Source organism: Phyllostomus discolor, chromosome 12 (genome assembly GCF_004126475.2).
Source record: "Phyllostomus discolor isolate MPI-MPIP mPhyDis1 chromosome 12, mPhyDis1.pri.v3, whole genome shotgun sequence".
In the NCBI taxonomy this organism is placed as follows: Eukaryota; Metazoa; Chordata; class Mammalia; order Chiroptera; family Phyllostomidae; genus Phyllostomus; species Phyllostomus discolor.
In genome coordinates, this window is record NC_040914.2 from 53,656,985 (window position 1) to 53,684,160 (window position 27,176).

At 56.3% G+C, this 27,176-nt stretch overlaps 2 protein-coding genes across 5 annotated transcripts; one reads left to right on the forward strand and one right to left on the reverse strand.

Moving 5' to 3' along the window:
* Positions 1-225: 225 nt before the first annotated feature.
* On the reverse strand, positions 226-12,886 carry CIAPIN1 (cytokine induced apoptosis inhibitor 1). Of its 3 annotated transcripts, none has more exons than XM_028502061.2 (9): positions 12,795-12,886; positions 8,611-8,785; positions 7,774-7,926; positions 6,314-6,390; positions 4,691-4,859; positions 3,313-3,386; positions 2,497-2,612; positions 1,765-1,846; positions 226-1,236 (listed from the first exon to the last, which is right to left on the reverse strand). In XM_028502061.2, the coding sequence occupies exons 2-9, from the start codon at positions 8,765-8,767 to the stop codon at positions 1,126-1,128; spliced, it is 939 nt and encodes a 312-aa protein (XP_028357862.1). In that variant the 5' UTR covers positions 8,768-8,785; positions 12,795-12,886; the 3' UTR covers positions 226-1,125. The 3 variants fall into 3 exon arrangements, with proteins under 3 accessions (XP_028357862.1, XP_035867774.1, XP_035867773.1); XM_036011881.1 differs by lacking the exon at positions 12,795-12,886 and adding an exon at positions 12,289-12,771; XM_036011880.1 differs by lacking the exon at positions 12,795-12,886 and adding an exon at positions 10,454-10,608.
* A 1-nt stretch (position 12,887) lies between these two features.
* Positions 12,888-26,347, forward strand: COQ9 (coenzyme Q9). Of its 2 annotated transcripts, none has more exons than XM_028502059.2 (9): positions 12,888-13,028; positions 15,200-15,368; positions 16,488-16,623; positions 21,416-21,558; positions 21,835-21,919; positions 23,387-23,491; positions 24,777-24,932; positions 25,273-25,326; positions 25,647-26,347. In XM_028502059.2, the coding sequence occupies exons 1-9, from the start codon at positions 12,959-12,961 to the stop codon at positions 25,680-25,682; spliced, it is 954 nt and encodes a 317-aa protein (XP_028357860.1). In that variant the 5' UTR covers positions 12,888-12,958; the 3' UTR covers positions 25,683-26,347. The 2 variants fall into 2 exon arrangements, with proteins under 2 accessions (XP_028357860.1, XP_035867772.1); XM_036011879.1 differs by having other exon boundaries at positions 12,922-13,028; positions 15,188-15,368.
* The last annotated feature ends 829 nt before the right edge of the window (positions 26,348-27,176 follow it).

Below are 27,176 nucleotides of genomic sequence, written 5' to 3' on the forward strand. Positions count from 1 at the left end.
CTCAGGCCCACCTCTCTTTCCACTGACGGCCCACTGGGGACTCTGCATCTGCAAGATCCCTCCCTTTGCCACTTAAGGTGACCCGACCACAGCACAGCGAGGCCCCGCCATGCTCAGCCCGCTCGCGCCCTCGGGCAGGCGCCCGCCGTCAGACTGGGGCCAGCCGCACCTGTAACGAAGTCCACCGGCGGGGACGGAACACGCAACAGCCAACATAGACTCAAGTTTCAGGGCTAATTCCAAAGAAAACTTTTATTCATTGGTAAGACACAAAAACCCAGGTCTCCTGAACCCACGCACTCTCCCCACCCGCTGGCGAGGTCCACTCCCAGTCCCTGTGGGTCACGAGAACACAGGGTCGCCTGCTGGGAGAGACTTGCTGTGGGTTCAGGCTGCTGCCCGGCTCTTCTGAAGGGGACGGGGGGGCGGGGGGGGGGGTCCGGTCCCGCAGCGCAGGCCCCCTCCGCGTGTGACACCGAGTCTCTCCGCAAAAACAGTTCTGTGCTCTCAGCTGAGCTTGCACGGCTGTGTCAGACCACCCCCTACCCCCGACACACACACACACACACACACACACATGCACACACACCCTCTTCACAACTGACAGTGCGGAGGAGGAACACAGGTTTAATAGTGACTGCAGACTGACAGGACACGGGGCAGCACACCACCGCAGGGGTCGAGGGGGCGCGGAGGGGCTCTGGCCGTGACCACGCAGCTCCACCGGTGCCCTGAGGTCAGAACACGCGTGATCTGCATCACCAGGAGTGGCCTGCTGCGCCAGCACCGGCTCCTGGAGATGAGCAGCGGCACTTGCTGGGCGCAGAGGGGGGGGCGGGGCCTCAGTTTCAGAGCACAAGTGCAGACCAGCAGTCTGCACCCGGGAGAGGGCCCCTTGGCGCACACCCCATTTCCCTATGGCTGAGAAGACGCCGGCCGCCCAGGGTAACTGGCGCCCCGAGGCGCCCTGGCCCTTTGGTCCACAGCAGCACTACACACCCCCGCCCCCCACGGCCAGCCTCGCTCTGCCTACCAAGGCCCCTCCCTGCAGACGGGTCCTGGCGGGGAGTGGGCAAGCGCAGAGGCAGGGCCAGCCGAGGGGCAGGCGCCGCCCTGGTCGTCACCCTAGTCGTCGTGGAGGCTGCTGGCGCTCAGCAGCACCTGCTCCCCGGGCTTGAAGGCGGGCATCCCCAGGTAGGGGCAGCTGGCGCAGCGGAAAGCGTCGCCCAGGTAGCACTGTTGAGAGAAGGGACAGTTGGACCAGGAAGCTCAGCCTGGAGGCAGGGGCTGCAGGAACGGGACCCCAAATTTCGTAATGCAGCCACCGTGGCCGGAAGGAAACGGGTGGGTGCGTCTGTAGGTCCAATGGGGACCCAGACACTACGAGTTAGAAGATCTCTGGTTCCGTGGGAACTATGGTCTGGAGAAGCCCCTTAGGAGACCGTATTTCCATATTCCCAGCAGCTCAAATCACAGCCGAGCGCAGCCCAATGGCTGAGTAACCTCCAGAGGACAGGGACACAAACAAGAAATTAGCCCCCGCCTGGGCACGAGCCCCCACCTGGGCACGGGTGCACTAACCCTGTCTCACGAGACAGCCCCCTTCCCCGCCGTGACCTCTGTGACCTGCCCGCCCGCCCTCTCGCAGTGGCCGACTGCCGACATGGGGGCAGCGAGCTCCCACGGCTGCGGCTGGTCTGTGTGTGGCCGAGGATGTGCCCGACACCGCTGGGGGTCCGGGGACCGCCGGGTGCTGACACTCACGTTTCCGCAGGCCGACTTGGGTTGGGAGCTCGTCTGTGCCGCGGACTTCTCTCTTTCCAGCTCTTCGGCCAGGCCACACGTGCTGGGGGGGAGAGCGGTAGCTGACGGGTGAGCCCGCCCAGCCCAGAAACTCTGAACCCTGGGGACTTCTGCTGGTCATCCGGTCCCTGCGCCACACGATGGCCCTGCCAGCTCTGCTAACAGCGGCACGTCCCCGGTTCCCCGCCCGGAACTCACTCGTGACGCTCCCCACTGACCGCCCCGGAAGCCACTCTGACAGGTCCTCCAAGAGGCCAGGCCGGAAGCCCGTCGGCCCTGCCCTTCCCCAGGGCTGCACCGACGTGGAGATGCATCTTTCCCTGCCTGGTCAGGTCGGGGCTCCCCGCTCAGCCCTCCACAACTACGCGACGGGCTGTCTGGAGGGTGTCACAGAGCTGCTCAAACCATCAAACAAGCCAAGAATGACCGGTGCAAGCCTGGAACGGTGACCCCGGGGAAGGGGGAGCGAGACGCAGCCGAGGGAGGATGCAGGAGTGACTGCTGGGGTACCGGCAATGTTTCTGATGGTTACCCTGGTGACCTTCCTTGGGTGTTCAGGTTATCATTCTCTGAAGTGTCCCTGCCTGACCTGCTCCTCCGCAGGCACAACTCACTCCACAACGAACCGTGTGCCTAATCACCTAGAGCACCGTGGCTCCTCGAGTGGCAGCAGCCCCTGGAGACGGCACTTACCAGTTCTTGCAGGCCTTCCTCTTCTTCCCCTCCCCGCACGCGGGGGCCCGCAGGGAGGCGGGGTCCGGCTTCTTCAGGTCCTCGGGGTCCAGCAGCTCGTCCGAGTCGATGAGGTCCTGGGGGGTGTTCGCAGCTGTTAGTGACTCGGTCGTCACGGTCTCTGCCACGGAGGAGCCGAGGTGGTCCCAGGTGAGGGCAGTGGGTTTATGCCGTCCGGGTCGAGAAGACCCCACCATCCCACGTGGGGCTGACCCTCGGGTCGCAGCCGCCCCCCCCAGGGAACTGGCGCACGCCAAACGTGCGCTGCCTGGACAGGGACTGACTCACACCGCCCAGACCGGTGGGCGGGCAGCACAAGCCGGTGCTACACGGGGCGGGCGGGAGCAGGCCTACGGCTGAGTGGGGGTGACACAGACGCTGTGCACTCCTCCACAACGAGCGGATGGCTTGTCTCTAAGTTCTGACGGTGCGCACCACAGGCTGCTCCGCCCGCCACCCTGACTCCCACAGCTGTGGACCAGAGAACGTGACCGCAGGGGCACCGGTCAGACAGGGAGGAGTGCGGCTCTGAGTGCTCAGGGCCTTGCCCAGAGGGGCCAGGAGAAGCATCTCAGCCGACAAACTCTCTCCAGGTTTGCACACGCCTGCGGGAGTCTTCAACATGTCACATGACATGCAGGGAAGAGATGCCGGGGACAGGCCCGGCCACAGCGCTGGGCTTCCACCCTGCGAGCCCCGAGGGAGCCCCCGGAATGGCGCGTGCGCACACCTGCAGCGGGGCTGAGCGAAGGCACCCAGGGCCCGGGGCCGACTCACCGCGCTCTCGTCCTCCATGTCATTGGCCGAGAGGGTCCAGAGTTTGACGGCCGCAGGGTCCACAGCAGGCTTCCCTGCGCCCCCCAACAAAAGAAAAACAGCTCTATGAAGAAGCCCTAAGCAAACTACAGGCAAACGAAGACTTTCCTGCGAGACTCTGTAGCGGGCATACTGGACGGAGTCAGGAGCCCTGTGACGGTCACAGAAGCCACCACCGTCAGCACCTGCTTTGTGGCAGACACTCCACGAAGCCTTCCGTGCCCATCACCCTCTGGGACCCTGCCAACGGCTGCATCACGTAAGTGCCTGCCGCCCTACCTACGTGTGCAGGTGGGACAGCAGGTCAGAGAGTCAGGCCCGCCTCGAAGGCAGGTCTGTCTCCGGTTTTCACCCCGCTCCACTTGGCGTTCTCTTCCTCATCTCGGTGCCCACCCCCAAGCCCGGGGCCAGGGGCGCTCCCCGCAGCCACTGCGGGCGACGGGAGACGGGCTGAGAGGGCGCCAGGAAGCGTCGTAAGTGCGGAGCGTCAGCCCCGCAGACGCCTGCCGCGTCCGAGCCCACGAGCTCTAGAGCGGACGGGGGCAGCGCAACACCGACCGGGGCAGGCCGAACCTCACGCCTCCTGAGCGAGTTCTCCCCAGGCCAGGAGGTGGGAAGGGGTGGGGGTGGGGGGCAGGGTGAGAGCACCCTGGGGGGCAGTGTTGGACTGCCTGCTCCAGCCTTCGTTAGGGCGAACTGCCCAGGGAAGCTGGGCTTGCCCACTCTGGACTATGCACCCCAAGGCCAGGATGCCTAAGGGGTTTTTGCAGACGTAGGCTGGGCAGTCAAAACAGCAATGTGAATGTGCCTGCTATTTCTGCATCCCTCACGGCTGGGAAATGTCTCTCAATTCAGCCATTAAAGCAGAGATAGGAAATGCAAAGCGGGTAGGGGAGTGTAATTCTCTGAGCAGAAGAAACGTTTTTACGAGTGTCTTAGGATCCTCAAAGTGAGAAAAGCCGACTTTACCGGCACACAAGTAAAGGACACACGGGAAGAGGAGCGGGACACGCTCATCCACCGTGACCACCACCAGGAGGCGTCCCGAGGACAAACGCCCAAACTCTGGGGCCTGGACAGACCTCGCTCACTCAACTGTGTGACTCAGGCCTTCAAAGTCTGGAGGCGCCAGTGCCCTCCAGGGCAGGGGGCTGAACCAGACAACACCCACACATCGCTCCAGGCTGGGGTCTGGGAACACCCGGGACAGCGGCACACGGAGCCTTCTTCCCCTCGCACATGGCGGACACGGAGGGACCACCAACCCTCACTCTCGTCTCTGGCTCAACTTCTGACGGGCCCTTCCCGGCCCGTTCAGACAGATGTCGTCCAGTCTTACCCGAAGGAGCAGACTTCTTGGCAACGGAAAGCTTAAGTTGACTAGAAGAACCCACTTCAAAGTTGGGCTTTCTGCCTGTGACCTGCACGGAGAGCAGGCTGTCCCCAAGGTGACCCAGGTGCTCCTGGGCAGACTGCTTCTCCTCGGCGCTCAGGGGCTCCCGCTGCAGCTGGAACGCAAGACAGCCGAAGGGTCAGGCCACACCCATGAGATGGCGCTCTGTGCACCCCCCCGCCCCCCAGGCATCGCGTGCTCAGGTCTGTGTCTTCAGGGCATGAGTCTCGGGACAGTGCAACACACAGGGGGGCGGGACGGCGGGTGCCACCTCCTGCCTCGTGCAGCCTTCTCACGCTCGGAGCCCTGGGGTGGAGGTTTTGTCTACGTTTTTACCTTGAGCCTCTCCCCTGAAAAATCTTAACGCCCTCATTAAATGCCTGTCTCCGAGGCACAAGGCGCCGTGGGAGTCACTGAGGGGGTCGCGGTCTGGCTGAACAGGGCCAGGGCCTACAGTGGGGACGCGCGCCACCCTAATGGCAGCAAAATGCGTGCCCTCGGAGGAAAAGAACCCCGGGGGAGGGAGACGCTTCTAGGTCCCCTGGGAAGCAGCAGCTGGCAGTAGAAGCAGGAAAACAGGTGGGGGTGCTGTGTCACTGAAACAGTGATAACCTCTGTGTCCGACGTGCAGAACAGCTAACTGAGCTGCAGCCCACCTACGGCACTGAACAGAGTTCCCTCGTTAACAAGACCAAGGGGCACCACCCGAGAGGGACCAGCCAGCGGCTGAACAGGCAGTGCACACGCATGGCCTGGTTTACCCTGACAAGTGACGCGGGTACAGACACCAAGGGGGGGTGTGTACCTGCAAACACATGAAAAAGGTCTGGACAGCCAGACGAACAGGTGCACTGGGGGAGCCTCTGGGGGGAGTGTGAACGAGGACTGGGATGTCGCTGTATGTGTAACATTCTGCAGTGGTAGTTGGATTTTTATGAGCGCCTCTTATTCTAGAGTAGAGCACAGAAAGCCCTGGACCAAAGACAGACAGGAAGGGTGGGTGGGAGCAAACGGAGGCCCTCGGTCAAGCGGCAAATCAGCGCTACGATGGCCTCAGGACGTGACGCCGGCCCTCACACAGGGAGATTTCAACTCTGGGTAAGACTATAGAAATATAAACACCTCTACTTAACGAAAACACGTCTACTGAATTATCAAAACGGGATTTCCCCCTCCAGCCCCCACCAAACATCTGAGGATAACCTCGGGGACTGCCAGCCGGGCCTCGGACGCGCGCCCATCCAGGGACCTGTGCTCCCCCCAGCCCTGCCGCCTCAGCGGCCAGCACCACTGACCAGCACCACTGACCAGCACGGAGGCCAGGACCGGCCGACCCCCGGAACGCAGTGGCCCCTCCCCAGAGGAGGCTTAGTACCCTGCTCCCCAGGGCTTGTTCTCTGAGGCGCCCCACAGCTCACAGACAGAGCACTTCTCAGCCCATTTCCGAGTCTACGTGACCGATCCCCGCCCTTGGGTCATCTCCCCCGATCTTCCCTGTACCGTCCGACAGACACAGGGGTCCGGGGCCGCAGCCCAGGCTCCCAGAGGAAACGGCGCCTCCCGGCATACCTCTCGCACTTCCACAAGCCCGGAGAGAGTCAGGGCCGAACACAGCTTCGAGGCCGTCCTCACTCTGCCGTTGCTGACTGCCAAGAGGGAAACCCCAGTCAATAGCTTTGCAGGTCAGAGCAGGAAAGATAATAATAAAGGCTCTCTCGCAGCAGGCATTACAACAGTAATAACCTTTCGTGTCTAATGTTTATGTATTTCAATAACATTTTAATTTGACTTGGTTATTCACAATTCTCTTACCCATGCTCATAAGTCATGGTAATAGAACATAATAATTCCATTACTATTGGTTCTCATCGCTCCCTGCTTCTTGGAAATGCCGAACCTTCTGGGGTTGTTAGAAGATGACTGAGCATGAGGCTCAGAAACTCTAACGTAACAAGTGCTCTATTCTCGTGTCACGGTCCTGGCAAAAGACACCGTGTTTCGTCACCCAGGGTTGCGTTCCCAGCAAGGAGCACGGGTACCCGCTCTCCGTGTCACGGTCTGTACTTCCACACACACACCTGACACACTGCAACGTGCTTTCGTTTCTGCTATCTTATTTGATGAAATAATTCATCACCTTTTGATGGAAAGTCCAGTAAAAAAGGCTACAATCCAGAGCTGACTAACTCTTGGACACGTTGCCACTTGGACAAATGAGAGAGGTTTCTATCATCCGGCTTCTCTCACTGGCTCCCACGAGTCAGTGATCCCCTTGTCACCCCCAGACTCCCGCCGGCGTTCTCAGGGAGGGCTGGAGGCCCCTCGGCCGAGCCGCCCCTGTGGTCATTCCTCACCCAGTTCCAGCACCGTACGGAGACCAGAACCCGACATCGCCCACGGAGCCAACCCAAATCCCACCAGCTTTACGTGCACCTATGTGTGTGTGCGCGTGTTGTGTGTTTGTGTGCAACTGTAGCACACACGCAGGTGAGTGTGTGCACCGCCACACCCAAGACATAGAACGGTCCACAACCGCAAGGGGTCCCTGCACTCCCCTCACGGCCTCACACGCCACCTCCCCTAATGAGCGCCGACTCGCTCTCCATCCTCTGCCCTTTCTAGAACGTCGTGTGAACGAAGCAGACAGCACGTGACCTTCTCAGAGCAGCCTTCTGGCTCCGAGGGTCTCCCCTGAGAGGGACCCCAGGTGTCGCACACACGGAACCTGTGCCTTTGTTTACTGCTGCACAGCCTTCCGTGCCGAGGCCACAGCACAGTCCTGTTCAGCTGCCGAAGGACCAGCCGTTTTCCAACAGCCGTTTCCTTCTATCCTCCCACCTCCCAGGTCAAGATCACCGTTTCTGCAGACGTGTTGCTTTAGACTTTCATAATAACTTATCTCCAAGGAGAAGGTCCGGCTGTAGGGCTACTGATCTCTACACGGCATCTCCTGCTCAGAGAGATGCGGCAAAAACGCCTCAAGATTTGACCCTGCTGCAGTCTAGCCTTTCACGTGAGGAGGTCCTTACCGGCAGCGGTCTCCACCGGCTCCTTCAGGAAAAGGCACCCGCCAGGCCGCAGGATCCGGGCCATCTCGGCCAAAATGTCAGCGCTGTGCAGCACGGTGCTTCTAGGAATCACACCCGACAAAATGACATCAAAGCTGGATTCTTTGTGGGCAGCTGGAAGGAAGGGGGGCTCTGTCAGCAATCCCCTGGGCCCCACAGCAGTCCCCCAAGCCCCCCCCAGGTCCCCCCCAAGGGCTGCCCGCCTGGCCCGGAAGAACACACGGCCGCCTGTCCAGCAAATGCCGTCAGACCACTGCTGTTGGCCGGGTCACTGGAGCTGCTGCCCGGCTCTCTGTCCGTCTTACTAGTTTCTTTCTTTTTTTTTTTAATTTATTGATATTGAGAGAGAAGAAGGGAGAGAGAAACTTCAATTTATTGTTCCACTTATCTACGTATTCAATGGCTGATTCTTAGAGGTGCCCTGACCTCTACCCACAACCTAGGCATACTGGGATGATGCCCTAACCAACTGAGCTACCCGGCCAGGGTAATTTCTTATCCTTTAATATGCTCAGGGAAAAAAGCCAAAAAGGAAGCTGGATGAAGAGTAAGCTTTTAAAAATAAATGTGGAGTGCCTAGATAAGAAACACGAGCACGCTTTTACAAACCATCAGCTACACTCCTGAGTCCACCACATCTCAACCGAAATCAACAAAGGGCCACCCACGACTGTCACGCGCCACCCAGACAAGAACTCAGTTATCGAGGAGTGCCCGAGACGCAGCACTCCTGGGTCCCAGGGAAACCGGCCCGTCCGCCCCACCCCACTGGTAAAGGCACCCGGGGCAGGTACTTACACTGCAACAGCTGGTCGATGTTCTCCACAGACACGCGGCCCTCATTGCCGGTCAGTGCCTGGAGCTCCCCCACCAGGCCCTTCAGAGGCTCCGCCGGGGAGGACTTGTCCCAGACCACCGCCACGAACTGGCCAGCTGCGACCCCGAAGTCCGCCATTCCTGTGGCGCTGCGGACCTACACGCCACGGGCCAAAGGAGGGTCAAAGCTGAGCAGAAACAAAAGCGCAATTTCATCCATGAGACACGTCGAGTGGGGTCAGAACCACAGCCCGGTTCCGACCCGGGGATGGCGACCACGTTAGAAAACCGCACTGTCACTTGACAGTCTGAATTAGTGAGCCCGTCATCCTTGGTGAGAACCTTGACCTGGCAATCAGGTAAGGAGGCCGAAATCAGAAAGATCATCTTCCCTTTGATAAGAGACAACCTGGCCTGACACAGGGCGTTCGTTGGGCAGAAGCATGACTCAGCAAGGGAGGCCGATGGACTGCAGACGCAGCCCAGCCGCAGCTTCACCTTCTAAGAGAGACAAGTTACGAAGTTTAGGAAACTGAATGTTTTCCCTTCCATCACAATATGACCGGTGTATCAGTGATCGATGGTATCTGCCTCGTCTTTCACCTTGAACATCGGCCAGACCGCTCAAAGCCCTTTCCGTGCGTCCCCGCCACTGCCCTAGGTGTTCATCCCCTTTTACAGCCAGGAAATCGAGGCCGCTGGCTCGGCCCTGGCCGCACAACTGGTAAGTGCCGTGTGGGTGCACAAAGAGCTGGGGTCTGACTCTAAGTCCGTGCAGCTGACTGTGAAGCCCGTGCTTTTCACCCACGGAAACTCCCCCCGAGGGTCACCTTTCTCTTCCACCTGATACTCAGGGGAGTGTAGAATGTGCCGACAGGGAAATCAGGTAAGGAGAGAGCACTCCGCTCGGCTCCTCCCTTCTTCCTTAAACATTAATGCCACGAGTTTCCGACTTCAAACTGCCCCAGTAAACGACACACAGGCAGAAGCTGTGGCGGGGGCACCAGGCACGGGTCAGTCTTAGGCTGAACATTCTGCCTTCTGCAGGGGCGGCTAACTAAGGCCAACTGTGCCACCACAGGCACTCTGGGACTGGATTTGAGCCAGGTCCACCGCATGCTTCCTTCTCTACAAGAGCTGACTTCCAATGACTTGCTCTCCTGCCCACAAAGCATGCCCGGGTCACAGCCGGTCACCCCCCACCACTGCGGTACTTTGGCTCTGTTGTTCCCCCTTTTCCTAAAGGGGTTACTACATGCTTTCCTTTCTAGAGCAAAACCAAACTCCTTAGTCTTCTGGATACAGGTCCTCCACGCTCTGGCTCCACGTGTACCTGCCACCTCTCCAAAGGGAATTCCCGCCGTTCCGTCAAACACCTGCCCCCTCCCTAGGCCCTTCCGTGTGGAATGCACACACTGGATTGTCCTGGCCTGACCGCACGTCACCGGGCAAGGACGCCGAGTGCTATCAGACAATCAGGATTCCTTAGTCACTGAATCATGGTTTTCAAATCCCTAAAATATGCACAATAAAAAACCTTTTCCATGTTTTGTGGTCACATGACACTGAGAAAGACGACTTGCGAACCTAAGGTGAGCAGCTTAGGGTCAATGTCACAGTTCAGTGGCAGCCGAGGAAGACGGGCATGTGGATGGCTGGGTATTCGGCTATCAGAAACAAACGACCTGTTTCTAGAATGATGCTGAATCGGGTTCTCCTTTGGGACACGAAAGAGAGACAACAAGCCCCCTGCCCAGCAATGACGGCCACAACCTTGCACAAAGAAAATCCTCATAAAAGAACCAAGGGGCCCAAGCTTAGTTACTTGCTACAGAAAAACAAAAACCCAGATGCCTAGACCTTTCCAGCAGCCTTTATGGAGGCAGTTTTACGCAGCACAGGTTCTGAACACAGGTGAACCAGGTTCTATCGACCACTAGGATCTTCTAGGTCACAGCTATGTGCCCTGAGTCAGCTACTAGCTTCTCTTTTTTCTCATCAGTGAAGGAGGGGCGATACTTTCCTATTTCCAAGGCTGCTGTCAGAAATAAAGGAGAAGATGAAAATATACAGAGCACTCGGCAGAGCCTGGCACACAAAGCGCAATAAATAATGTTCTGAAAACAACTCCGAGGCTGCCCTTCTTGTCCACCAGGAGAAATGCGGTGCTTCTTTTTCACTGTCGGAATTCCCCGGTGCAGGAGCTCACTCCAGCAGGGTTGCGCCTGCAAAGCACCAGAATGGAAATGCTTCCCGTTCCCTATCCCCGCAAACTAATCTTCTGTGGCAAGAGGGAGCTCATAAAATACACCGACTCATAAAACACAAAACACAGACTCAGCCACCACTTTCGGCCAGCATTTTCCTAATGCAGTGGGGAGAATGTTCTTTTAAATGTCTAAAAGCCAAAGTGATCGCACTTGGATGTTTTTCATCGTCCGAGTTTTGTGTTGTTTTCAATCCATCTTTAACAACAACAACAATAAAAAAAATAGGAAGAACTGTCTGGCACTGAGGTCAACATACTCAGAAGTGTGACTCAGAGCCCAGTTTCACAACTGAGAAGAGGAGGAGGAGAAGCCACTGTCATGTCAGTGGACGTGACTGTTAAGCACCTCTCCGACCCTCACTGCTTGCCCCGCCCCTCCTCAAACGTTCCCAGACAGATGTGAGAACAACTGGAGACTCACGTGTTTATTTTTAAGGTACCCAGTAAACATTCCATCTTGAGGCATTGCCTCCTCTCCAGGATGAGCAGGGGCCAAAAGAAAAAGCTAAGATCGACATTTGGGTATCAGTTCAAACAAAAAAAAAACCAACTAACTCCTTTTAAGTCAGGTGCATAAGAATATCTGAGAATCCCGACAGTTATCAGAAAAGGAAAATTTAACCAAAACGCACTGCCTGAAGCTTGTGCATGCACAACACAGGGAGCGAGAGGGGGGGAAAGGGGGATAATCAGCAAGGAAACAGGAAACTCAAAGGAAAAGCAGTGGAAGAGTGTCGCCAATCAGATGTGTGTCAAGAGTGAAGGGTCTCAGAACGGACATCCAAGTGCTACAATTTCCAGATAGTGGAAGATAGTGGACAGCACTCAGGGGAAAAAAAAAAAAAAAACAACTAATGGAGAGATCAGCAGTGCTTTACTGAGATCCAAAAACATTGATGTGAAACTTCACATCTGGGGAGTTTCCCCAGCACTGGAGCAAGGGAGAGCAAAACCACTGGAAAAGTTGGTAAAGGGTATGAGAAACAGATACAAAGACAAAACTGTAAACACGATTGCAATCTAACTGCAAACACAAGATTTACAGAACAACGTGTTTAGCTCTCGTCATCGCCGATCCTTAATCCCAAAGCCTTGTACGTCTTCCAACCCCTATGAAACCGTCCCTGATGACGGACGAGGCAGGGAGGCGCTCTGCACTTACATTAGTTTGCTTCTGGTCCCTGACCTTCCAGAGTCACCCAGAGCTTGCCGCTCAACGTCTAAACGAACGCTACCAGCCTTTTCTAAATGGGTAAATCCGACACATCACCTGGGGGTATTGGTTAAAATAAAATGCCTGGACTACGCCCAAATGCACTGAATCAACTCTCCAGGAGAAACGCCTGGGTACACACGACTTAGTGACAAGCATCCTATGTGATTCTTCCTATCTGGCAAGTTCGGGAAATATTTAATTACAGCAGTTCAAAACCTCGGAGGTTCAGGAAAGTCACTGGCTCAAAAAGTACAACCTGGAGGTTCCCCCAACGACCGAAACTTCAGTGTGAGGCGAGGGACCGAGGCCCAAGGTCACAGCAGCTGGCTACAGGCAGAAGCCGGACTCAGACCCAGGGCTCCGGGACCCCAACTCAGGACTCTTCCTCCTGACTGTGACGTCCCCGGGGGCCGGCAGCGCAGGATAAGAGGCCACCCAGGAGGGACGAGGGACAAGGGGCCCGCCCCCGCGCCAAGAGCCCGGGACAGACAAAACCGGTCCGGCCCCTCACACCGCTTCTCTGGGCAAAAGCCCGCCGTGGTCCTCAGGGAGGTGGCCACGTCTAGGTTCCCGCCAAGGGACGGGACTGGGACTGGCAAAGGGTAGGGTCTGGGGATCCGGGTGAACCAGGAGGGGACCGTTGGGGGAGTTCGGGCTCTTGGATCACCGGACAGCGCTTACCTGGTTCTCCCGACTCGCTCTCAGCTTCTCCGAAGCTGCCGGCTCCGCGCCCGCACCTCTCGCGAGAGGAGGAGGATCACGCGGCGCGAGCAAGACGGAAGTGGGCGCGCCGCGGTCCCGGTGCTGCCGGTCGCGTCGCCGTCGGCGGCGTGCCCGCTTCCAAGATGGCGGCGGCGGTGTCTGGCGCGCTCGGCCGGGCGGGCTGGAGGCTCCTGCAGCTGCGGTGCCTGCCCGGTGAGGGGGCGGCCGAACCGGGGAGCGGGGTGGCGAGGGGACGGGGCGCGAGGTCCACCCTCGCCGGGTGCGGGGAGGAAGAGGCCGTGGTGGCGGCTCGCGAGCAAGGTGAGGTGAAGGGCAAGGGCGCGGACCGGCCGGTGTCCCTGGATTGTTCGGGCGGTCCGGTTGGCTTCAGCCCGCAGTCCACGGCTGTGAGGGCCAGAGCAGCGAAGCGGGGCCTGTCACTCCCATTTAGTGGAGCCAGTGGAGCCCGGGAGAGGGCTGTGGGTGCCCAAGGTCACACAACTCGGGAGTTGCCGAACTCGGACCCCGTCTCTTAACTCCCTCCCAAGTCCCTGGGCCAGGAACGCTCGAGGGCCCGAGTGGGCAACAGCCAAAGCGAGCACCTATTGCACTGTTTCCTGCCGGTCATTTCCCCACCATCGATAATTCCGTGATATCCTTGTACCACCTATTCCACTATGCAGTCGGCATTTTTGTTTATACATCTGAGTTATTAAACATACGGACATTTACTTAAAAGAGGAAACTTCATATCACTACCGTAAATGGAAATCCAGTGTCAATTTCCATAAATGGGATGTATGCATTTGATATGTTAACAAAATACAGAGCCAATAAATAATAAACATTCTCCCATATTTCACCTAAACTCTCATAAATCACAGCGGTTCCTCAGTGTTTCTTTGGAACCTCCCCTGCCGTTTTCAAAGTTTTACGAATATTCGCTCCATTTCTTCTATACGTACCCTAAAATGATGATATTTTACACTTACTGTGCTGTGGTTCTTTTAAAATTACTGTCCCCTGTGTTAGTCCATAGATTTTTTTTTAACGAGTGTCCATCTGCTGTTTTTATATATAACTCAAAATATATTCAGTAAAAATAATGCCTGTGACCTAGCAGATCCACTCAGTATTTACACAGGGAAGTGAAAGTGTATGCCCACAAAAAGGTTTGTGCAGATATGTTCATAGAAACTTGACTTACAGTAGCCAACACCGAAACAGCCCAGGTGTCCATCAACAGAGTAGTGTTTCTTAATGGAATACACTCAGCAATAAAAAGTAACAGCCTACTACTGATTTACACAAAAAATAGGACTCAAGCTAAAAAAAGTATGTTAAACGAAAGAAGTCTTACACAATAAGGGCATCCTGTATTATTGCACTTAGATGAAATGCTAGGATAGGCAAACCCAGAGTAAAAAAGTCAGAACAGTGTGCAGGCAGGGAATGACTGGGAAGGAATTAACGTGAGGGAACTTGCTGGGGTGATGATTCCGGATGCGGTTCAAGTCACATAAGGGTATAATATACATTTGTCAAAATTCAGAATTGGCATGTTTAAGACTTTTGTATTTCATCATATGTAAATGTCACCTCAGTAAAGGAACAGTAAATGAACATTAAACTCTAGTTAATGCTGTGCATGCTGACATGTTCAGAGGAGAAGAATAGTGAGGTATGCAATAGGTGTGTCACAACACAAGATGAATCAGAGACTGCGATGGCTAAGTATAGAGAATCCAGGTGGTGGACATACAGGTGTTCATATCACAGTTCTTTCAACCTGCCTGCGTGTTTGCACTTTTTAACACTCCAGTGTTGGGAAAGGAAAAGGTCGTATGAGTCCATCTTAGGAACCACTACGTATTTTCCAAAAGCCCTTGCCTCCAGTGAGTGAAGGGGGTGTTGCAACACTGCAGATGAGAAAGCAGATCGAGACACCATATAAACACTGGGGAGTCAGAACTCTAACTCCCAGTCCAGGGCTCTTGCTATGATAGATAAATATGAAACATCTTCTAGTCACTTTCACTTTTTGTTTCTGCCCCACTCATATCTGACTAAGGAGAGATTATTGCTCTTAATTTGCATACTTTAAAATTGTGCTCACTGGGATGAAGTGGTTTGCCCATTACCGCACAGCTAACAAAGGCACAAGCCTACAAGCCAGCTCGGCTGTTTTCTGGTTCATTTTTGTCTGTGCATCATGTCTAAGGCTTGCCAGTTAACCCATGATTCTTGCCTGGGCCCCAGCACTCGGATAAGTGGTTCTGGAGGGGTCTCTGCCCTGCTCTTCCCCTTCCCCGTCCATGTACCGCTCTAGGTTTCAAAGGGCCTTTTCTGATTCATGTCCCTGACTGGTCTAGTTTCTGTTTCAGTGTCCCGCTGCCAATCAGCCCTGTTGCCGCGTGCCTTGCACACTTCAGCTCTGCAGCTCAGGTCCTCCGATGAGCAGAAGCAGCAGCCTCCCCACTCTTTCTCTCAGCAACATTCGGAGGCCCAGGGGGCAGAAGAACCCAATGCGGAGTCTTCTCGTCCACCCCCCAGGTAGGCACCCGAACCGAGTCCACCCATTTCCGGCCACTCTGCATGCCTGGCTGCATCTGTTCACTCTCTCTCCTCTCTGTCCTTGTTTTCACCTTTCATCATTTTCAAGACTAACTTTGAAAGGAAGTTATTATTTTTTAATGAAAATGGTGCCTGTACATTGGAAAACATCTAAACAGTTAAGGCAGAAATTACCAGAAACACAAACCCAGAAATAACTCTGCTAACACTTTTGTTAATATCACTGTAGATGTTTCTCTGAGCGTGTTCCATATGTAAGCCTGCGTCTGTAACAATGATTAGTTACACTGCACGCTACACATGCTGTTCCAGAGCCTGTTTTTTCACTCAGCAGTACGTTTTTAATTTCTTTTCACAGTCTGTATTCTTATAATAACTGCATAATGTTCCAGCAAATGATGTCACCAAAATTTATTTGCCCTATCTTTTATCGACGAGTATTTGGATTTCCTGCGATACAGCGTGTGATTCTCCCAGCAGTGGCAGCACCAAGTGAAAGGACGTGCACTGGGCGTGTAACATTCTGTTACAGACCACGTGGGGCCCCACTGCCCTCCAGAAACAGGATAGTAACGTACACTTCCGTTAGATATTTTTCCTTCTTACCTGCCACTGAGAAGGTCCTCTAGCTCTGAAATTCGAGTATCCCCGGTCATTCTTCTGGTTTCCTGATTAATGTACACTTCATTTCAGTGCAGCACGGATTTTTTGAGGATCTTCCTTGTGCCAGGCCCCGTGGATACGGTAACTGTTGTTTCAGACCCCATGGATTTCCATCTGGCGCAAATACAGATTAAAAAAACAGCGCTGAGGGCTGTAAACAGGGAAGTCCAGGGTGCTGCAGGAAAACGTGTCTTCCCAGTGCGTGACCTCCCTGCTCGCTGCTGCCCTTCTCTCTCTGGCCACGTGGGAGGGGGAGGGGGATAGAACTTTTACTGTGCTGGCATTGCAACTCCGGCACAGACACACAAGTGAATGTCCTCCCAGCGTGCTTAGAGGAGTCACCGAGCTCTGGTCTCTGGTCAGGCTCATCTCGCATGCGAGGCAGCAGGCAGTGAGACGAGCTGTCCCCGTGTCCCTCTCGGATTTGGGTCTCAGGTACACAGATCAGAGTGGCGAGGAGGAGGAGGACCATGAGAGTGAGGAGCAGCTGCAGCACCGCATCCTGACGGCAGCCCTGGAGTTCGTGCCCGCCCACGGCTGGACGGCAGAGGCGATTGCAGAAGGAGCCCAGGTGTGCACGCTGAGGGTGGGCAGCCTGGCGGAGACCAGCCCAGGGAGACTTACGTTAGCCGGGGCAGAGGGCCTCACGCGTCTTCCAGCCCAGCGGGGAACCCCTCTCCGCTACAGGGTTTTCTCTTTCGGGGGTTTCTTTCCCGGTGAGGTGGAAATGGGTGCATTTTAAAACTATTTTTTGATATAAAAAAAAGCGTAAGATGGAGCTGGTTTTTGGAAGTTCGGTTCTAAAGGCAGCTGTTTAGGTGAGACCTGCCTGTGATAAAAGCTACCACACTCGTTGACTCCGAGATGCCTCTGCTTGTGAGAGGCAACATTGTCTCTGCCTCGTTAAAAAAAGGGAAAATGCTGCCTTTGAACTGTGACACATCAGTGTGCAGTTCACACCGATTGTTTAAAATGGTAAATACGTGCATCTTAGACTCGAGGAAACGTGGTGTGTGGAAACTCCCAAGGATGCACCGCTTGGGAGACCAGCGCACCGTGTGTTGCCCACTGAGTCTAGGTCAGCGTTCCCTTCCGCGTGGGACTAGACAGCTGCTTTGGACCAAGCAGCAGGCTCACATTCAGGCGACGTGGCACAGAATCACACAGCACAGCAGAGGCCGTCCCGCGGGAGGCCCGTGAGGGTGGACCCTGGTGGGATTGCAGAACCACGTCTCCTGTCCCAAGCCTGCCTGCCGCAGGGCCCCTGCTCGTGGGATCAGACGACGGGCAACTCCACTGCTCGACTCGGATTTACCGGTTGCTTCTCGTGTCTCTCGCTCTCTCCCAAGAGCACGTACGGTAGCCGAAGTCATGTGCATGGAGGGTGCGTGTGATGTGACCCCAGGGCATGCTCGCTGTGGAGACTTTGAACAGTACAGATATAGAAAAGAGCAGAAAAGTCCCTCCATGATCCCACTATAAACATTTTAATGCCTGTTTCAATTTTTTAAAAGAACTTTTCATTTATTCATCATTTATTCTATAAACAGTTGTTGAGCAGATAGTGTGCACCCGGCACTGTGCTGGGTCCTAGGGACGTCATCATGGTCAAGGCAGACACGGTTCCGCCCTTGCTGAGCTTCCCGTCCGTCCGGCGGCATTAAACACACACACAGGAGCGCACAGAGTGGGTGCGGGCTGTCAGGAAAAGGTGCTGTGGAGACGTGCAGCGGCGGGACCTGATCTTGGAGGCAGGGGCGGTGGGGGTGAGAAGGTGGTGGGGAAAGGCTTTTGAACTGCGATCTGAGGAATGCGTTAGGCTTCAGCGGGTCTGGCGGGGCTGGGGACGGACAAGTCTAGACAGAGGAGCACACGTACGAAGGGAAGGAAGCCTGCTGCCGAGCAGAACCAAAGCGAACCATCGCGCGGAGGGGGAGGGAGAGCACCAGCTGGGCAGGGGTCCTGAAGGTCTGAAGGTCGAGATGGGGAGTTCAGCTTTTGTACTAATAACGATTGAAGGTCTGGGATGACATTTGACATTTGAAAACCTTCGTTTTGGCTGCTGGGTGCAAACTGGATTGGAGGCGCGGAGTCACTGGGGCTGCTGCCAGCTACCCAGGAGGAGTGAGGGTCTTCTGGCCCAGGGCAGTGGCCGTGAACGCGGAGACAAGTGGGTCGGTTTGGTGGTAGAATGGCATGGGGAGTGACAAGGCGGCACCAGAGTTGCCGGCTCGCCTGCGTGGTGCTTGTTGGTGCCCTTTCCTGGGATTAGGACGGCTGGGTGAGGACCAGGTTTGGGGCAGCACGGGTACAGTCTTTCGTTGTTGAATATGAGGGGTCTTTCGGTCAACCAGTGGGAGAGCTCAGGCATGCAGAAAGGGGCTGTCTGGACTTGAGTATGTGTTTGGGCATTATGTGTGTGCGCGCACGCACGTGTGTGTGTGTGTGTGTGTGTGTGTGTGGCAATTAACCCATAGAGGTGAATGAGATTGCCTAGGGTGATATGGGTGTGCCCTGAGTATAATGTGAAGGGAGAGAAATGTAGGCCCTCGAGAAACTCTGGCGTTAAAGGGTGGGGTAGAACAGGAGGAGCTGGCAAAGAAGACGTCGGTAGAGTAGCCTGGCATTGGAGGCAAAGCAGAAGAGTGTGGCCTGAGTAGCTAGACACTGGTTCCGGAAGTGGCGGCCGCCTGCAGGCAGGACCTGGGCAGACATGACCCGAGGGCGGAAGAGGGAGTGGAAGGTGAGGCCGTGGAGAGGCATTGGTCTGCAGAGGGCAGAAGAGAGTGATTGTGGACCAAGCAGAGGAAACAGAGGGAAATCCAAGCATGTGTGAACACTGTGGGGAGAGGGCAGAGACAAGAGACACGAGAACGTGGCAAAGACCGAGAGCATGAGGGTCCGTGGCGGGAACAGTCACGAGACCCGAAAACCGAGTGGAAGGACTGGCCCCCGACGCGGCAGAGGGGAGGCTGCCGAAGGCCGCGGTTTCGTTTCCGGAAGAACGTTGAGGAAGTTCCGGGGGTGGGGGCGGCTTCTGCGTGCTCTGTGCAGTGGGCGTGCTTGTCCCGTGACCCCGAAGTTAGGGAAGCCTGGAAGGGGACACGGGGTGGGCGGGAGCAGAGGACGTTGGAAAGAACTACAGAGAGCTGTGAAGCCAGTGGAGGACAGAACTATGGCAGGATCGTGTGGGGAAATCCGAGGATACGGGACATTCTGTGGTTAACCAGCTTGTTTCACTGCGCACTCCCACAAACAGCAGCTGCATGACACCTGATTTATTCATTTGAACTCAACTGGTAAACATTTGAGTTTCCAATTGTTTAGTATTTAAACCTATTTGAACAACACCCTTAGGTATATTTCTGGTTGGTTTTTTTAGGACAGATTTGGAGAAGTGGATTGCTTTTTCATGGAGTGTATACATCAGGAGACAAACTATACCATTTATTCGAAGGGAGAATTTAATAGTTTGACAACACTAATGATAATAAAGAAGTGTTAACTCAGTGCACAGTGGGTAAGCAGGTGACAGAAAGGAGAGAAAGAACACCAAGGCATTATGGGGGTAGCAGCTGCAGGGCGTAGCTCCCATCCCCAGGGCCAGGGAACAGAGAGAGGAGTTGGGATCATTGTAACTAGAAGCTTGCCGGGGCGTCCCTGTGGAGGTGACACTCAGATCTCTGAGGAGCAGGCATTACTCAGCTGGAGTCTCTGAGTTTGGAGGAAGGGTCCCTTGGGGCTGGCACCTGACCTCTGGCGGGGGGGCAGGGGATTGGTGGAGCCGTCAGAAGCGCAGGGAGGGGACGATGGCTTGATGACCTAGTTCTGCGGGTGTCGGGAGAACTGCAAACTGGGCGCATCACACAGACCACTGGGAGACAAGTCACCAGGAGCACGCAAGTCTCTTCTTCCTCCTGCAGTGTCACCGTCTCCCTCTGTCCGCCCTGTAGGGACCCTAACAGGGGGCCAGCAACGTGGTTTGCAGAGCCCCGGTCCCCACTGAGAATGGAAGGGCAGCTTGGAGCTGATACATAACTTGGTAACTGGCTCAGAGCATTTCTGTATGGTGTAGGTTCTTGTTACACACGTATTGGAGGCAGGGTAGCCTGGTGGTTAAGAGCTTTAAGCCTGAGTTTCCTCGTCTGTACAATGTGGGCGGTGACAATACCCACCCACTGGGTGCACACAGCAAGGACACCATCGCCGCTGTGTGGATGCTGCGCAGCTCAGATGTTGAGCGAATATTGCCAGATTGCCCTCCGAAAGGGCTGTGTCCTTGCTCCAGAAGAACGGCACTGTCTCCGCTCCCGCCAGGACGGATTTTGAGTTAATATATTTTTGTTCCTTTCTTCCCTGTGTGTCTGCTGCTGCAGGGTCCTTCCTCCAGCAGATACTCAGTGATTGCTGTATATCGGGGCTGCAAGGGGTTTTTGTGGCTTTGTTAACTTCTTAACAGCCCGTTAAGAAAAGCTTTGCCCTGACCGGTGAGGCTCAGTTGGTTCAGCGTTATCCTGCAAAGCAAAAGGTCATTGGTTTGATTCCCAGTCAGGGCACATACCTGGTATGTGCGGGTCGGTCCCTGGTCAGGGCATGTGCGAGAGGCAACCAATCAGTGTTTCTCTCACACATTGATGTTTCTCAGCCTCTCTTTCTCCAGCACTTTCTCTCTAAAAATAAATAGTCATTTTTTAAAAAAAAAAAAGCTTCGATGCCATTTTTAAATAACTAAGAGATCTGAGTTTCGAGAGATTTAAGTTAGGTGAGTTGGTGAAGGAGAGAGGGGTCTTCCTGAGCCCCTTCGTTTATTAGTTAGGACACCAGGTTACGAGTGTCGGGCTCAGCTCTAACTGGCTCAAGCAGGAAAGAGAGCGTTTGGCTCGTGTAGTAACAGGTGAGTCCGGACGTAGCTCGGGCACAGCGGCGTTCTTGGGCTGCGCTGCTGGGAGCTGCCCCTCCAGCACGTCCGCTTCGCCCTCCTCTCTGCGCTCCGTTCTCCCCAGAGGCACCCCGTGCAGGGCTCCGGGTGGCTCGGCAGCCGCGGCGGACAGAGAGCCCCTCTCTCCCGTCAGTACCAGCACAAGCTCCAAGGCAGTCTCTCGAGGCCTGCACCTGGTCGTTTGCACGTCTTCAAGGTGGCCACTGTGAAGTCCCATCGTGCAAGTCTGTGCCCCGTGCTGTGCGACACATTCAGGGGCTGACGGAGTGTGGTTAGCGCCACCCACGTCTCGGGTCAAGAATGGAGAGTGCGGCGACCCTCTGGCCCTCCACGCCGCTGCTGCTGGAAGCGGAGGCCCTAGTGACGAGCAGGCAGCACATGTGCACCACCCTTGCCGCCACGGTTCCGTCTTGTCTTTCTCTAGTCTCTGGGCCTGTCCAGCGCGGCGGCCAGCATGTTTGGGAGTGACGGCAGCGAGCTGATCCTGCATTTCGTGACCCAGTGCAACGCTCGGCTCACCCAGGTGCTGGAGGAGGAGCAGAAGCTGGTGCAGCTCAACCAGGCAGAGTAAGTCCTGTGGCGTTACCGCTCAGGGTGGCAGCTGAGGACTGCAGGACGTAGGCCCCCCGGGTCCCACCAGGCATCTATGGGAGGCCGATCCGAAGAGAGCTGCACGGAGCAGACCCGCTGCTTCGATGGGACGGGCAGGCAGCCGCCTGGCTCTGACTGCTGTGGTCGGGCCGTCGTCCGGAGCCTGCCGGGCCCTCCTCGCTAGGCTAGCTCTGAGCCCGTGCCTGTGGCCCAGCGACCCAGAGACACGCTGTTTTCTTTCCCCCACTCCAGGAAGAGGAAGACAGACCAGTTCCTGAGGGACGCAGTGGAGACCAGGCTGCGAATGCTGATCCCGTACATCGAGCACTGGCCCCGGGTACAGAGTCCGCGCCCAGGCGGGGGCTGCACTGTGTTCGGGCTGACGACGGACTCACCTGTTACTACACGAGCCAAAGGCGGGCAGTGCCTTTCCCTCGGAGGGCATCGCGCTGTCAGAAGTTAGCCCACTGGTCCCCAGAGACCCAGGGGTGCTCTGCGCTCGGCAGGGCTGGGCTTCCGATGTGGGGGTGCCAGGGAGGGTAACTCGGAGCCAGCTGTGTCCCTGGAGATGCGAGTGGCCTGGGCACTGGCTCACATCCTGGGTGGGGCCTTAGTGGCCCGAGTGTGCCGGCAGGTCCTCACTGAGGAGGACTCCACGGAGGAGAGGGGAAGGTCAGCAGGTTTTACTGGCCGTTGTCATGAACAGGCCCTGGTGTTCCAGGTCTCAGGGGACTGGACTTCTTTTCAAATTGCCAGTGTGATGCTCGAGAACTGGAGTGTTCGTTCCAAGGGCTTTTCTCCCCTTTTCTGAGGCTCCTTGCTCCCGTTTCAAAGCATGCCCCCGTGTGAGCCGTCCTCTCAGCTGAGAAAGGCAGAGCACATCAGAGAGGAGAGGAGGGGCGCACAGATCACCTGGCGCCCCCCACCAGCCGGGACACCGCCGAGCACATGGTTCAGTCGGCCGGCTGGCTGACGGGCGTTTGAACTCCCCAGGCTGGGGGTGGGGGAGTGCAGTCGGGAGTCACCTCTGCCCCCTGCCTGTGCTTGCCACACTTGGTTTTCAGACCTGTGGCCTTGACTCATCCCCCCTCACAGTGGGAGTGGTAAAAATGAGTGCCTCCTGGTTCAGCACATCTCCTTCTGGGCTCCTTCACTGAGAGGAGGCCTCCCAGCCAACCCAGGACCTCGCTGTCCAAATCCCATAGGCCACGGCCGAGGGGTTACAGTCGGTAAAGCAGCAAAACGTGCACGGCCAGGACTTGTCTGCCTAATGGAAGAGTCTCTGGGTTGTGCTGTTGCCTGTAGTTGGAGGATTTTGGTGTCGGGTAACAAATCAACTTGAGTTAAGCAGAAAATAGAGGGGGTGGTGAGGAGTTTATTAAGGCTGCAGCAGGATATCGAGCGCAGGAATGTTACTGGGCCCTGGGAATGGCCTAGAATTTGGACCCGGAAACCCACCCCAGACTCCCCTCAGCTCTGCTGCTTCCTCCAAGTGCCCACCCCCATCCTGGCCCTCGGCTCTCGGAGAGACTGGGCCAGACGCTCTGCTGTCTGCACTCCCAAGTCCACATGCTGGGTGGCATTGAGAGTCGGATTGGCCAGGAGGCTGGGGTTGGCCCCTGGCTCCCATCAGCTGTGGTTGGGGCGGTTCGCCGCCAGGAAGGGGTGGCGGCGATGGGTCTCAGAACGAGAGCCGCGCAGGCCCCGTACAGGTCTCGGTGGGGAGGCGAAGCACTGGCCTCCCCTTCCCGTGCGCTGTTGTCACCTACGTGCTGGACCTGACCCTCTGCCGTTCTGTCCGCAGGCCCTCAGCATCCTCATGCTCCCGCACAACATCCCGTCCAGCCTGAGCTTGCTCACCAGCATGGTGGATGACATGTGGCATTACGCTGGGGACCAGTCCACCGACGTGAGTGCTTGCTCAGGCCCGCAGGATGCCGGGGAAGCTCGGGCTAAGCATTTCCTTAGGAAGCTGGTGAAATTCCTCCCATCACACATCACTTCCGGGGTCTGCGGGCCATGCACATTCTGGTGGGGAGAGGCTGCTGAGGTGTGAGGAGGGGCTTCCAACCAGCCAGGTGGGGTCTCGGTCACCTTGGCTCAGGGCCCAGCGCTCTGGCCACAGACCCGTGGTCCTTCCCTCCGACCTGCAGCTATGACCCCAGACGTCAGAGGCCGTGGGACCGGGCTGCCATTTTACAGTCCTTTCCGCCTGCGGGCTCCTGAAACCCAGGTTCTGCAGCAGCGTGTCTCAGCGTGTGGCTTCGTGAGGCTGATTTTCTTAAAAAGCCATGGATACACCATGGCCTTGAAAGGAAGCTCCCGCCCCCCAGCACATCTCCGCCTGCTTTGCTAGGAGATCAATAAGCCTTTAAACAGGCACCGGAAAAGCATGTGACTTGTAGATGCTATTAGACCTCTGTCAGGAAAAAATTTTTAAAGTATACCTTCATAACTAGAAATTAATATCCAGGCTGGGGAGGCAGAGAGATACTCCCACCGTAGTTCTAACAAAGTGCTTTAATAAGCTGCCCTCCGGTGGGAACATACTACCAACAGAGACGGCAGGAAAGTGAAATTAGAAAGCAAAGAAATTAAAGGAATAAAACACCCAGCAGCTGAGCCAGGGCTCTGAAGAGCAGTTTGCCGGGGTAGCCGGGGTTGCTCACGGACTGGACCACTCAGCTTTTCCAGGTGGTCTGACCCGGCCGTGACCCTCTCTCAGCCCTCGCTTTCCTTGTGAACACCCCGAGGTCTGGTCGCACCTGGCTGACCACACAGCCTGCTGGGACTTAGATGTGCTAAGATGTAGTCTTTGCGCCAGCAGTTCCAGAAAGGACCAGATGTAGCAAAATCGCCTGGGGTGCTTAGGAAATCTCAAGACTCCTGGCGCTTAGTGGAGCCCCACCGACACTAAACTCGGAGGTTGGGCCAGGAGCTTGCATTTGTGATCTCCCTGGTGATTCTCGTGCACAGCCCCACCCGAGAGCAGTGTCGTCCAGAGGCCCATGTGTACGTGAGGGAGAGGAGATTGGGGAGTCCACGAGGGCCTGCAGCTTTGGGTAGCTGCGCACTGCCCAGACCACCCCCACCCTCCCCCATCCCGGTGTGCCCCGTGCTGCTTATTCAGTGCATCGCTGCTCCCAGCCCCAGCAGGAGTGGTGACCCGGCCGCCCTGGTGGGTTTCTTTGCAGCTCAACTGGTACACCCGCCGAGCTGTGCTGGCCGGCATCTACAACACGACAGAGCTGGTGATGATGCAGGACTCCTCCCCAGACTTCGAGGACACTTGGCGTTTCTTGGAAAACCGGATTAATGATGCAATGAACCTGGGCCACACTGCCAAGCAGGTAGTGGGGGGCTAGCCATTTGGGAAGCCCCCTCACTAGGCGCACCGTCCTCCTCGGGTCACAGCGGGGCGCTGTCTGTCCTCTCGCCCCTCTTTGGTCTCAGCCAGCAGCCCTGAGGGCCTTCCCAGGGAGCCTGGCCGGTCCTTCCTCATACCCGCCCGCCCTTCTGAAGAGCTGCACTTGGCCCCTTCGTGGTGGCGCCGTCCATAGGCGCCTCCTCCAGTGCACAGGGCCCTCTTGACTCTGCCCGTTGGGACTCGCAGGCCTGCTGGTTTGTCCTGTCTGTCTCCCCTTGGGGCTTGTGATGGGGACTTAGGAGAACCTGACTGACTCTTTCTAGGTGAAGTACACCGGAGAGGCCCTGGTGCAAGGACTCATGGGAGCAGCGGTGACGGTGAGTGCTGCCCAGATCATCCCCACCCTCCGCGACCCTACCCTGGTCCTGTGCTTCTTGTTTAATTTGATGGATCACCGACCCAAGTAGCTTTGTAGCCTTAAACTGGAAAGCTCGTGACGAGGCTGACAGTGACTCAGTCCGAGTCTCCTGATTCCAGATATCCTACCTCTTTAGTTTTACTGGCTGGCTCCCAGGACACGGGTGTGCCAGACCTCTGTATCATAGCCACGTGGGCCACCTTACAAATCCCGATCCTTCCCATTGGAGTCCCGGGGTGGGCAAGGCCTGAGCATTCTCTGTTTGCGTCCCTTTGGCAGCTCAAGAATCTGACAGGTCTAAACCAGCGCCGGTGAGCAAGGAGGGGCGTGAGCTGGAGTGTCCAGAAGAGTACCTGCGAATGTATTTAAAGGCACCGGAAAGTAGGACGTGCCTTCCACGGGACAGAATATCAATGAGAAAACACTGAAGGACTCCTGAGTCACCACCACCACAGCCACCCGGCAACCACAGGGCACCTGGTCATACGGCTGCAGCGCGGGGTTCGGCCACTTCCGCTCCTGATACCAGGCCTGACCTCCTGGTGCCTTTCCGCATGGCAGCCGTGTGACTGAAAAACGAGGCTCCCCTCCAAGCATCTGAGCCTCAGAAACGCAGCACATCCCTGCCACGGTCTCACGGGCACTTGGATCGTATCGCGACCTTCCTAGAAACGCTCTCTGGGACTCCCAAGTTGGAGTCCGAGTCGGAAGCCACCCGAAGTAGCAGCTGATCCACAGCCCAGCACAGGCACGTGCACCCAGGGGCACTCCTTGCAGCCCTCTCCCTCCAGCATTCTGACGTGCTGCACCGGGGACCCCTCCGAAAGCTGCCAACCTGCGACCAGTGCCGGCTGGGCAGTGGTTCTCAGCCTGGCCGGAGGCGATCCCAGACCTGGTGTCGCATTCCACCAGCATGCGTGGCGGGATTGTTAGTGAACTCAGAGTCTGTAAAAATGATAATAAATATGTTTGAATTCGTTTCCTGTTGTGTAGTCAGTTTTCGTACAGACCACGGCAGGCATGCAAGACCTCAGAGAGACACAGCAGTGTTGTGGAAAAGGCTCGAGGCTAGCGGCCAGGAGACCGGAGCTCTGGTCCTGGTGCTGCCTGATAGTACTGGGCAGTATGACAGTCTGGTCCCTGAGCCCCGGCTTCCCATCAGTGCAGTATAAGTGACAGGCCTTCCTCTTCGCCGTTAGCTCCTCTGGCTGCTCTTGTCTGTTGCTAACCATTTCAGTGATACAGTCTTCAGCTTTGGTGATGTCCTTGGCCTCTGTGCTGGCAGGCTCCCTTTGCAAGTCTGGTTAGCTCTTGTATTGGTCTGCTCAGGTTACTATAACCTGACACCATCGGCCGGGTGGCTTAAACGTCAGACATTCCTTACAGTTCTGGAGGCTGGGAAGTCCATGATCAAGGTGACAGCCAGTTTGGTTCTGAGTTAGTGCTACCTTCCTGACTAGCAGATGGCTGCCTTCTCTCTGTGTTCTCGCATAGTGGAGAAAGTACTGATGTCTTTTCCTGTTCTTACGAGGGCACTGCCTTTGTGACCGCCCAAAGACCTCCATCTCCAAGTACCAACCCAGTGGGAGTCAGCGTGTTGTGGGTGGCCATAATTCAGGCCACAGCACCTGTCTGCCACTTCGCTGGCTCCTCCCTAAGCCCACTGCATACTGTTGGGTGAAGTCACAAGCCAATAGGAATTTCCAGTCTCTTCTGCTGGGCCTTCCACTGGTCCCTGTCGGCACCTTTCCAGTTCTTTTCATCTCAGCATCCTGTCAGCTTCCCTGCTGTAGCTCTTGCCAATTTCAT

What these genes read in the sequence shown, in the direction of transcription:
- CIAPIN1 (XM_028502061.2), bottom strand. Translation starts at nt 8,767, where the DNA reads ATGGCGGACTTCGGGGTCGCAGCTGGCCAGTTCGTGGCGGTGGTCTGG. An exon ending in GCCGGTGGAGACCGCTGCCG is followed by an intron (nt 6,391 to 7,773) that starts GTAAGGACCTCC and finishes CCCTCTTGGCAG; the next exon opens with TCAGCAACGGCAGAGTGAGG. An exon ending in CAAGAAGTCTGCTCCTTCGG is followed by an intron (nt 3,387 to 4,690) that starts GTAAGACTGGAC and finishes TGGGGGGCGCAG; the next exon opens with GGAAGCCTGCTGTGGACCCT.
- COQ9 (XM_036011879.1), top strand. Translation starts at nt 12,959, where the DNA reads ATGGCGGCGGCGGTGTCTGGCGCGCTCGGCCGGGCGGGCTGGAGGCTC. An exon ending in TCTTCTCGTCCACCCCCCAG is followed by an intron (nt 15,369 to 16,487) that starts GTAGGCACCCGA and finishes TTTGGGTCTCAG; the next exon opens with GTACACAGATCAGAGTGGCG. An exon ending in CGATTGCAGAAGGAGCCCAG is followed by an intron (nt 16,624 to 21,415) that starts GTGTGCACGCTG and finishes GTCTTTCTCTAG; the next exon opens with TCTCTGGGCCTGTCCAGCGC.